The sequence below is a fragment of the Amborella trichopoda genome, chromosome 11 (genome assembly GCF_054954075.1).
Source record: "Amborella trichopoda isolate Santa Cruz 75 chromosome 11, AtrichopodaSantaCruz75HAP2 v2.0, whole genome shotgun sequence".
NCBI lineage: Eukaryota > Viridiplantae > Streptophyta > Magnoliopsida > Amborellales > Amborellaceae > Amborella > Amborella trichopoda.
The window spans coordinates 44,019,471-44,031,905 of NC_142346.1; the positions used below are offsets into that span (position 1 = coordinate 44,019,471).

General features: G+C 37.8%; 1 protein-coding gene across 2 annotated transcripts; it reads right to left on the reverse strand.

The window, feature by feature from the left end:
• Nucleotides 1-347: 347 nt before the first annotated feature.
• On the reverse strand, nucleotides 348-12,118 carry LOC18448346 (stromal 70 kDa heat shock-related protein, chloroplastic). 2 transcript variants are annotated; one of them, XM_088850697.1, is made up of 10 exons: nucleotides 12,062-12,118; nucleotides 8,603-8,657; nucleotides 6,427-6,992; nucleotides 6,029-6,281; nucleotides 5,427-5,506; nucleotides 4,799-4,941; nucleotides 4,288-4,386; nucleotides 3,335-3,524; nucleotides 1,859-2,257; nucleotides 348-975 (listed from the first exon to the last, which is right to left on the reverse strand). In XM_088850697.1, the coding sequence occupies exons 3-10, from the start codon at nucleotides 6,973-6,975 to the stop codon at nucleotides 574-576; spliced, it is 2,115 nt and encodes a 704-aa protein (XP_088706823.1). In that variant the 5' UTR covers nucleotides 6,976-6,992; nucleotides 8,603-8,657; nucleotides 12,062-12,118; the 3' UTR covers nucleotides 348-573. The 2 variants fall into 2 exon arrangements, with proteins under 2 accessions (XP_088706823.1, XP_088706824.1); XM_088850698.1 differs by having other exon boundaries at nucleotides 11,975-12,118.
• Nucleotides 12,119-12,435: the final 317 nt, after the last annotated feature.

Below are 12,435 nucleotides of genomic sequence, written 5' to 3' on the forward strand. Positions count from 1 at the left end.
CATAAAAAAAAAAAAAAAAACATAAACTCACTGTTAAGAACAAGACCACCCAGACTAAAGAACAAGTAGTGTTCAGACTTCCCTCGCTAGAGGGTAGACAGGGAGCTGAATCCACTTGCCAATATCCAAGACAAGCCAAAAAACATGACCCCTCGTCTCTTGCATTTCAAAAAGCCAATTTTTCAGACAAGCAAGGATACAAGTCCTAATCTTGCACTGACCCCATATTCTGATAAAACTAGCTAAGATCTTTCATCCCTAAATTTATGCCCTCGGCTACCTACTAGTGAAATCTGCCACAATCCTCAAAGTTTACAATTATCACATCTCAGATATACATAAACATAGAGAGAGAGAGCGAGAGAGAGTTGATCTCATTCCAATAAGTAGTGTAAGGCAGAACCATTAATCGTAATGACAAACCATCACCCCCAAAAATGCCGCATCCACACACATCTCAACCCAACACAGAAATTAAAGAAGAAAAAAAAAAGAAACCAAAATGAGCCCTTCCTCTAAAAAATCCCCACGAATATACAGTGTTCACTAAACAGAGAGAGATAAATGGAGACCTCACTTGCTATCAGTGAAGTCGGCATCAATCACATCACCCCCATCCGCTGCTTTGCCATCAGATCCTGCAGCCTCTCCGGCTGTGGGCCCAGCTCCTGGCCCACCAGGGGCTGCACCAGGCTGGTTGTAGAGGGACTGCCCGAGCTGCATCACTTCCTGGTTGAGGGCTGCCATTGCGTCCTTCATCGCTTGAGTGTTGCCCCCTGAGATGGCACCCTTGAGCTCAGAGAGCTTTGACTCCACCTTTTCTTTGACCGAGGCAGGGACCTTGTCACCAAGCTCTTTGAGTTGCTTTTCAGTTTGGTAAACAACAGAATCTGCCTGGTTCTTGGTGTCGATTGTATCCCTCTTCTCCTTGTCTTCTTTGGCAAATCTCTCTGCCTCTCTCACCATTCTATCCACCTGTATGCAATGGTAAAAACATCATTATCTGAATCTCTCTGAAAGCTACACATCAAGTAGTAAAAAGATTGATAGCAGGCGTCAAGTTGAACCAGAAATCTGAGACTCGTGATGAGCATGCAAAATGTGGTGGGAGAGAGTCTTGGGGTGTTTTAAGAGGGGAAAGCTAGCCATGTTTTCAGACAATACACCAAGAGACAAATTGGATGAGGCATATGGAGGACAAAATAGCAATTCAAATTTCAAAGTAACAAATAGCAGAACAGAGAATCGCATTACACTGACTGCCAAATAAGGGAGATGGCAGCCATTTCTAAGTATAGACTAGTAGCATGGAGTTTTCATTCCATTCCATAGTTTAGGAAATCCAATCACTCACACACAAACATAAAGAGAGGACTCGTTGAGGTTATGAAAGCAGGTGAAAGAGTTGGCATTCTCGTTGGAAAGGATGCTCATTGAAACCCTTGAAGCAGTCTTAGGCATCAGACTTTTGAACAAAGAGCTTCAGAAAATTTAGGGACTGCAAGGAAACAGGCTTGGGTCAAACAGGCTTGGGTCAAGATGGTAGGTTTTTCATAGCCCAACATCTCAAACTCCATTCCTACGAAACCTTGTCAAAAAAAAAAAAATTTTTTTCGGACTGCTAATATTAGAAATAACTCGGACCAAGGTACTGCAGCACAGCCTAGAATCTTAGGAGAGCTGAAACCATTCAAACATGCCGAGAGAGAGAACCTGACCACCTACTACTGAAGGATGAGTGAGTGGAACATTTTATAGAATAGATTCTTGGAAGAGACCATTCCAATATTGCAGTGACAGAGATTTTGGTCAAAACACATAAGCGCGAGCTTGCACACACACAATGTAAAAAAAATACCTCATCATTGGGCAAGGTACTTGCACCGGTGATGGTGATGTCCTGTTTCTTCCCTGTCCCCTTGTCCACGGCTGCCACCGATAGTATCCCATTGGCATCAATATCAAATTTGACCTCAATCTGCGGCACTCCCCGTGGTGCAGGTGGGATGCCATCGAGCCTAAAAGACCCCAGTGACTTGTTGTCCCTCACAAACTCTCTCTCTCCCTGGAGCACATTGATTTCCACACTTGTTTGCCCATCAGCTGCAGTTGAGAAGACCTCAGATTTGGAGGTTGGGAGAGTGGTGTTTCGAGGGATGATCTTTGTCATTACTCCTCCGAGGGTTTCAAGACCAAGGGAAAGAGGGGTTACATCCAAAAGCACAATGTCACTCACGTCACCAGCAAGCACTCCTGCCTGTTGAAAAAGAAACAATGGGTATGTTGTTAATGATGCTGTTGTTGCTTGGATAGGTAAAACTGGATGTAGTTATCTTCCCATGAATGAAGCGCCAGTTGAGTTCTTGTCATGGCAGAAAATCTTGGACATAGCGACTATCATCTCTCTCTCTCTCTCTCTCTCTCTCTCTCTCAAACAAACAGACAGCAGGGGAGAAAATCTTCGACAAAGACTCCCTCTCTCTCAAATCTTCAACATAAAGCCCATCTCTCTAGCATAAAGACTCTCTCTCAACAGCAGGTCGTGAAAGACTTCTGTCCACCCTAGAACCCCTTCCCACACTAACCAATACATGGACAGGCATTTAGTGCAGCCAAAACCCTTGTAGGCGCACTCATAATCTATTCTTTTGTAATTTGAGGACCAAAGAACTGGTTGATAACATCCACAATTAGCTATATCTTCTAAAGTCCCGCAACACCCAGCTGCTTACTAGCTAGCACGCACAGGCACATGCACACGTGCGCACACGCACACGCAGCACACAGGGTATCAGAAATCTCTATGACAGCTCTAAAATCAATTTTCACTGCTAATTATGAAATTTGAAGCTCAAGAAAATGGTACAGATCTGCCAGATCTGAAAACACTTGAAAATGGATGATTTAGATAATATGTCACAATATATTTTATTTTTAGGAATTAGAATACTAATTTTTTTCACAACCACAATTGTCAACGTCAAAATAATTGATTTGAAGGTGTTCTTACATCGGAACTACAATTTTTGGGGAGTTACAAGGTCTTCCCATAAGGGCCTAGGCCTTTTTAAACTTTTTTTCTGCGTGTGTGTGTGTCCTGTTTCACAGCGAGCCAGCCCCCCATCAAACCTAGCAGTCCATTTGAATGGATCATAGATTTGGGGGCATTGGATCCTCTCTAGATACCACTAAATACAATTTGGAGGAGACTGATACGGTGGCCTTTCAAAAAAATTTGGTAGTCCCTCACTATATCGGAGAGGAACATTGTTAACACGCACACACACACACACGTGCACGCACAGAGAGAGAGAGAGAGAGAGAGAGAGATGACCTGTACTGCAGCCCCTAGGGCCACAACTTCATCAGGGTTAACAGTGACATTCGGCTCTTTCCCAGTTATCTTCTTCACAAGCTCCTGAACGGCTGGGATTCTTGTAGACCCACCAACAAGGATAACCTCATCCAAATCCTTGAACGAGAGCTTTGCATCTCTCAAGGAATTCTCGACAGGAGTTTTCAGGCTGATATTGCATGGGACCAAAAACAATAAGAAGTCAAAAGCAAACACACAACTATTTCTACATTAAGCTATTCACAACATGAACAAATAAAAAAAAATAAAAAAAAATAAAGATCTTATTACATAAAAAAAGTGATTTTGTCAGCCTAAGGGCTGATGCTATAGAGCTATTATATGGGAGTAACTTTCGTTAAGCTCAAGGGGGGCCCACTTTGAATCTGGGCCAATATGAAGGTCATAGCTATATTTCGTCCTTGAATTTTATCTTTTTTTCTACAAATCCAAATTAGCTAAAATTTGCCGCATCCACTCCAGTCTTCTCTAAGAAGCACCTAATAAAATTATTTAAAATAATTTGTAAAAAATAAATTGACCAAAATACCCCTAAAAATTTCAGGGATATTGTGGTCAATTTATTTTTTACAAATGATTTTTTTAATCTTTTTATTCGATGCACGAATTTTTCAAAAAACAAGCACGTAAAATTTCCAATGATTTTGATTTGAAGAAAATTCTAGCCATTAGATATCAAATTGGATGGCTAGGGGGGTGCATCACAAAATTCGAAAAAAAAAATTTGGAACTTTGAGCCTGTTCAATACTCTTAAAACCACACGATTCGAAATTAGACACCCGATTCGAAATTAGACAGACAATAGCAATTGTCACCTCCTTGTACCAAAAGCAAATGGTCTAATCGTATACTTTTCCGCGTGTGTGTGCGCATGCGTGTGTGTGTATAAAAGATGAGGGAAAATGCGCACCGGTCGAGAAGATCTGAGCAGAGCTCTTCAAATTTGGCTCTTGTGAGAGTCGTCTCAATGTGCTTTGGACCATCCGCGGTTGCAGTAATAAATGGAAGACTGAGAAATAGGAGAGAAAAATGGCAGATCAGTGAAACAACCATACACTATTCTAAAAAGTCCATAAAAGAGAAACTGTATAATAAACTACATAGATCAGTCCGCAAAATCAAATGAATGCGCATAAATGTATACAAACACAGAAGCTCTTCAGCATCTCTCTCTCTCTCTCTCTCTCTCTCTCTCTCACACACACACACACACAGGACCCAGTTCACCTTCCTGTTCAGACTACTGCAATGACAGAAAGGTATAAACATATACAAAACCGTATGGACATGCTTTTTCGACAATTAACCAAAAAAAAATGATCATCTCCTCCATGTCCACTGGAAGTAATATTTCTGAAGAGAACCAGTAAAATGAGAATCCCAAGTTCAGACAGCTTGAACATAACTGTCAAACTACCTACCTAATGTTCGTCTGAGTTAAGGATGACAGCTCCATCTTGGCTTTTTCTGCAGTTTCTGTGAGGCGCTGAAGAGCTTGCTTGTCTTTCAATAAATCAATGCCCTCATCTCTCTTGAAGTTTGCAGCAAGCCAATCTACAACCCTCTATTTCATAGGAAATACAAATACAAATAATACAATAGAATTTTCAGGACCATCAGCAGGAAGCATAAAGAACAAAAGAATTTCTTCTCACAAAAGAGTTAAAAGAAAAAAATTATAATCAATTCTCATAAACAATACGAATGATATCATCAAAGTAACTTTCAGAAACCCAACATACCAAGGGAAAAAAACTCTCAGATACCACTTGTAAATCCCAGAAAAATCTTTACCTCCCAGAAAACCTCTCAGATACCCCTTGTGAATTGAAAATCCCAGAAAAATCTTTACCTCCCAAAAAAAAAAAAATTATAGTAAGGGTTTAAAGGAAAAGGGGCAGGAGCGTAGAAAGGAGTGCAGGAAGAACTGAAGAAGGCACTTCAGACTAGTTTATGCCCAAATGCACATGGGTGTCTGTGGTAAAGGAACACATTGAAGGAGATTGCCAAAGCAGAAGAATGCAAAAACAGAAAGAAGATGATAACAACCTTGTCGAAGTCATCACCACCCAAATGAGTGTCCCCAGATGTTGAGAGCACCTCAAAGACGCCATCTCCAACCTCAAGAACTGATGAGACAAAAATTAAATGTATAATCAATAAATGCAAATGAACCTTTTCCAGCAATAACATTTTCCAATTGCCCCAAAAAGCTTCAAATTCAAGAGATGATGGCATCCTGGTGCCACGCAACCACACCAACAAAGTCAACTTCCACCAGAAAGATTGACATTTACAAGGATAGAAACATGTTTACAAGAAAACAGAAGTGAGTTAAAAGTGCAATGCCCAAAATGATAAATACAAGGCATTGCATGACCTAGCAGGAGCATTTTTTTCTACAGTACACAACCTAAAGTGAAAAATATAAATACAAATCGCCAAACACCAAATCTAAAATCAAATCAACAGGTAAAAACATGATGGTGAAAAAAGAATTTAGATACTGGAACATAAAATCTGATATAAGTTGAAGCAGATAGATAAACTTATTCGAAATAAAACCAAAAGCAATAAATATATGGAACACAAGCAAAAGAACAAGTTTGAGAAGGATCACCTCCAAATGTAGTGTACTAAGATGACAGTACCTGAAACATCGAACGTTCCACCACCAAGGTCAAAGACAAGAATGGTCTCATTATTTTTCTTTTCAAATCCATACGCCAGTGAAGCCGCAGTAGGCTCATTGATGATACGAAGAACCTCTAAACCAGCTATGCGGCCGGCGTCTTTTGTGGCCGTCCTTTGAGAGTCATTGAAATATGCTGGCACTGTAACCACTGCTTTGTTCACCTTATCATTTAAAAACTTTGATGCATCATCTACAAGCTTCCTCAAAACCTAAAAACAAGCAATTTTAGTCAAAGAGATGCCCATAGAAATTAAAATGTAACAAAGGACAAAAAGTTTAACAGAGTAATGTTCCAAGGATCAATTGATGAAAATAAAAGATGAATAAGTCCAGAAAGAGCCAGAAATAGCTAACCTGAGCAGAAATCTCCTCCGCAGCAAATTGCTTTCCAATTGCCGGGCACTCAAGCTTCACATTACCATTCTCATCCCTGACCACCCTGTATGAAACCTGCTTTGATTCCTCATCAACCTCAGCCATCTTCCTCCCAATAAATCTCTTCACAGAGAAGAATGTGTTCTCTGGGTTCACCACTGCCTGGCGCTTTGCAATTTGACCAACTAGACGATCACCATTCTTTGTGTATGCCACAACAGAAGGTGTAGTCCTCTGGCCCTCAGCATTTGTAACAATTGTTGGCTTTCCACCCTCCATTGCTGCCACTGCTGAGTTTGTAGTACCTAGATCGATGCCGACCACCTTCTCACATACAACTCTCAAAGGCACAAAACCGGAGCCTTTGTCCTTCCTCATGCATCTAAGGTTTGGGGTTTTGCGAAAGCCATTGTTTAGTTGTGTACCAAAAAACACGGATTTTGGAGAGATGGGATTCTTGGATGGCTTCTTTGATGAGGATTGGAAGCCTGTACCCCCAAGGGTGTGAATCTGTGTGCAAGATGCCATTTTGCTGGATTGAAGGTCTGTAAGTAAAATCAAAAGAAACCATGGCATGAGCATCAAGTAAAAAATATGTAACAAAAGATTCATTGCAACTGTTTTAAGAGAGAACGGCAAGCAAATATCAGCAAAATGACAAAAAAATCACGTTCAAGAATTGAAATATAAGATTTCCACGAGGCAAAACATAAACCTGAGTCACACAAAAAAAAGAAGTCCAGTCAAGCAACACAAAATAATTGACCAAAACCTGAAATACATTATTGACAACTACCATAGTCTCATAGCACATATGAGAACCATAACAACAATAAAAAAAAAATATTAAACAAAAGAAAATAAACAACAGCTACAAGAAAGACTGAGGCCAATTAAAGGGCTCCCTACTCACAAATATAAGCATATAACAGGGATGAAAGCCTCTTAAGAGGCCTCAATTTTCTAATCCATAAATAACTATAACGAAACAAAAGCTTGAAATGACAAAGGTAAATAATTAAGACCAATAAAATATGTAATTAGAACAACATTCCCGGGAATACACCGTTTATTTTTCAATGAAGAGAACATCATCGTCATCAATCTCAGACTTTTCCAAAATATTTGGGTTCGTCACACAAATCCTGGTCCGCCCTTCTACTTTACCAAGGGCCATACACTCAGTGAGGTCATAAGTCCCCATATCTTTTCTCGCTACTTCCAACCATATTATTTTGGCCTACCCCTTGCCCTTTTTGAGCTTTCCTCTTCAACTAACTCGCACCTCCTAATAGGTGCTGCATAAGGTTTGTAATACACATGGCCAGCCCACCTAAGGCTACTTTATCTCATCTTATCGCCGATCGGTGCCATCTCAATGAAGAGACCAAATATTTTATTACGATAACCTGAGGTAAATAAATGGACCAAACACTTTTACTATAGTAGTAGAACAAACAGCATTCCTATGAATGCATCAGTTATTTTTGAATGGAGAGAGCAAATATTTTAATTAGAAGTTATGATAACATGCTTTACTATCCTCGAATGAACCAGCCGAATACCGGTTATTGTGACCAGTTATTGTGTGTCAGTCCAAATCCAAACATGCTCTGAAATTTCAGACAACTTTTTAAAATCTTGTGCCAGCCCAAACACGGAATGGCCACATCATTCTGGTGTCTGCATGAAGTTCAAAAGGCGACACCATTGCAAGTTTGGGAATTTTATTTTTCACGAATTAGTCTTTAACTAAATATCCCAATAGTTATAGCAGTAGACTCAGCAGTAACTCACAGACGATTTACTTGGCAAGAAACTTGCCTGTAACTGGCACTCAAAAATAGCCCAACTAGCACTATGTACTTCATTAACTTCCTACGGGTTACAACGACATTTCTAAATATAGAAACAGGTGCATGCGTATGTTGTGAAAACACAACTACGAGTACATGCAAAACTATTCCCCACCTTCCAAAGCCAAAACATACAAAGATTCATATGCATATATGCACATGTATGAAGCATGCATGCTTATCTAATGAATAAGAGCTTCAAAACTCTGCTGAGCATGGAACTAAGTAACTTTTGGAGAAGAAAATAATCAAAAAACAAACATAAAAAACAGAACCCAGGCAACAGGACAGGAGCGAACCTTAGAAGAAAATCCTCAAAACACTCACAACCTATAATCCTGTAGTTCGTTTAGTCTGCAATGAAAAATAGAAGATTAGATTAGAAAAACAATGAACTTGAGGGATTCAATAAATGTTCATATAGAGTGGTACTACAAAATTTGTATTAAGCATCTTAACAATCCTTTACAATGGCCGTTGGTTATCCATCAACTTCCACAGGCAATGCATTTGCAGAAAAGGCAATACTACAAAATCCATATTGTGAAACTTACAAATCCTTGTCTTCCATCATTACTCAACAAAAACATTTATCACGATTACGTAGTTAGGATCAATAAAAGAATAGTTAATACTTAAGTAAATGATACATATTCACCCAAAAAAAGTAAATGATACAAATTGGAAGGAACATTTCAACCCAAGAAAAAATTGAATCAAGGTTTACAAGCTAGAAATAATTTCTCTTGAAAAAAACCTAAATGTCTTGCAGGTTCAACAATCCACAAACTCTTCTAAGTAATATGCAAACACATAGAGAGTTAAAAATAGCTAGGAAGCAATAACCTCCTGCAAATAAAATAAATAGAGAAAGCAAGATAGAAAAGATGAAATCAAACACAGATGAGCAACACTCGCATTGAAAAATAGAAATTGGTAAGAAACCCCGTCAAAAGAAAAAACTTAAGCACATGTGCATGTGCGTAAGCGTAAGCTCCTGCATGTGAGTTTTGTCAAAGAAAGCACACGGATTTCAATGGAAAGAAAACAGCATAACTAAGAAACTTCATTAACCAGAAAAACCTTTCATGCTAGCTAGATAATAGAAACAAAAAGAACAAAGAGAGGATAATAAAATGTAGGTTATATCAGAGCATAAAATATTTAGACAACTCGATTTTTTATCATGAATAACCAACTACCTATTGTCTAGAAAAATCAAGGAACAAAAAGATAAAAGACCAATAAAAATAGCCAATTGAAAAAGAAAATGATAAAGAAGATAACTGAGAACAAGGTATGGACAATGGTAAGTAAAGAGTCAAAGAGGTCTGAACAAGTGGTGGCAATGCTCCGCATTTTTCTTTCTAGAGCAATAGAAGAAAGAATCGATACAAATAATAAAGAGTAAGAAGGGAAAATAGGGGCAGGCAAGCGAAAGAGATAAAAAGATAATAAAATGAACGGTACGTAGAAGAAAAAAGATGTATGGATACAATAGCAAAGTATAAAAAGGTTAAAATCAGTTTGATAGTCAACCAAGACAAAGCCAAGTTGATTCAGGAGGCTTTTTCACTTAATTTAAATTAAAATGCAAACATTGTAGAAATGGACAAGGAAGCATCACAAAATCCTTTAGTAAGTATTTTCAAAATGAACTTCTTATAGTTTGAAACAACTGCATGCAGGAACATACACAAAATCCTGGAAAGATCAATAAAAAAATTAGGAAAATTGGATCCGTTGATTTATCCAAGCTTTTCATAAATTCAGTTTCATTAGTTTAAATTTGGTGGCCCACCTATTCTAATCAATTCACTATGCAAACCATCAGACAAATATTTCCTCATCCCCTTTTGATTGAAAGAGAACTACAGGAAACTGAAACCATAGCAAACAGAAATCAAAAACAGAAATTATTCTTTCAGGCAGGTGGGGTTCATTAAAAATATAAGTAAAACGTAAATGATAGAGAAAACACCTTGACCCATTACATTAATGGACACAACCACAGCAATAAACAAATAAACCTCGAAATTAGCAAGGAAAAGAAAAGAGAGGAAAGAAATGAAGAGAAGACAAACCAAGCTCCATGTTCTCTATCATAGATAACAAAATGTATGTCAAAATGAATACATAATAGATTTCAGGGGAGTAATAATTATCAACTATGAATAAGCATAAAAAAGTGATTATTAAGGGAGTAAATGCACTCCATTGAAGACAAAATGGTTTCGTAAAATCAGAAATTAAATGAAAAAACACTAAATAAACAAACTTATGAACCAGTGTCAGGACTGGACTGGTGACTGAATCGGTGAGGGCACCAATCTAGTTGGATCGGCTGAACCAGACCAGTTCACTGGTCAAACCATATGCTAAAAAATAATAAATATATCTAGAAAATAAGGAAAAGGGAGGAAAACAAAGACAGTTATGGAAAAATCAGAAAAAAATCAAATAAATTAGTAGAATGTGAGCCTATGAACCACGATATCTTTCAATACATTAAAAATTTTAAATCCTTCTCATGGCGGGGTTTTACTACCATAAAAAATCTGCATAATTAAAGAGAAAATTTCCCTAATATCAGGAGACATATCCAATTATCCCTGAAAAAAATATCTCCCATAATGCAATAATATCAACTCCAAAGTCCAAAACATAAAATTCTTGCTTGGGTGAAATGCAAAAGACTTTTAGACAGAGAGACAACAAAAAAATAGTATATACACACCCCCCAAAAAAGGCCAAAACAAGGCATGTATAAAACCTAAGAAAACCTATTTTTCACGTAGAAATAAATATATAAAAGCATTCCCAAATGAACGCTCTCCAACTCTCTTCTAAACCCCAGTCTTCTCTTTAATTTAATTTGACAAAAGTGCCCCTGAATGATTTGAAAAGGACCAAATAGAACATTGTAACAAGGGAAAAACCCAAAAAAAGTGCTTATTGCAACACATTATCTAAGCTGTCGATGTTCAATATTTTCATGCATTTATAGATCTACTTGATTTGAAACATTTTTAGAGTATAATTTTTATAAGGACAAGGTTTCTGTGAGTCCTAGGAAACAGGTATATATATGCAAATGCAAATAATTAAACGAATGAAGCTAGAAAAGTGGAACTTGAGGATGGACAATGGGAACAGGTGAGTGAAAAAACTTTAAAGGTTTATGCTCACTCAAAAAAAAAACATTTTAAGAACAAAGCAAAAAGCCACAGAAATCGAAGCACACAACAAATAACTCACAAAATAATAAGGGATAATATCCAAAACGCAAATAGGTGCAGCAAAACAAGCTATTTCCTTTCATCTAAGTAATACAAAAATATTGACCGCAAACTAACTACAAAACTAATATAAGCACTAAATTTCCGATCTTTCGGTAAATTACAGTAGATATCCCTTTGTCATCAACTTAAAGAAAAAATTCTCTCAAGTTCAAATATTATCAATCTAAACAGGAAAATACAGAGAAAAGGGTCAAGAAACACACACTTGACAACCTAAAAGAATAAACAATAAAATAAATAAATAAAAAATACAACAATCCAGTATAAAAAATCGCTGGGAAAGAAACAGATTTATGGAACCTAATTTCATAACATTCCCAAATGAGCCCTAAAAACCACAGCTTCACGAGATAAAAGTGATAAATTCACCGAAAATGGGAGAAAATGAGCGATAATTCCATTGTTAATCAGAGAAATGGGGTAAAATTCGATGAAATAATCACAAAAAACGCTTACGTCAAGGTATGAGAGCGAGGACCCGTCCTCTGATAGTAGTAATGGCAAATGACGAACAGATAAGAGGAGGGAAAGAAAGGGTTGTAGAGGGGTTTTGAGGGGCAACGAGGAACACGTGGGGTTTCTGGAAGCGTTTAGAGAAGCTCAGAAAATGGACGGCAAATCAGGACCGTTGAATCACAGTTGGGGCTGCCCTCCGCTCGGAGCCGTGTTCTAGTAGCTTCCGGGCTTAATGGATGCAAAGCTTAGTTACCATAATGCCCTTGTCCAAATCATTCGTGAAATTCTAGACTGAAACATAAGCCAAATAAACTAATCTTAATAATGAAATTGTAAATTACACTTAAAAAACAAACTAATCTTAATAATGAAAT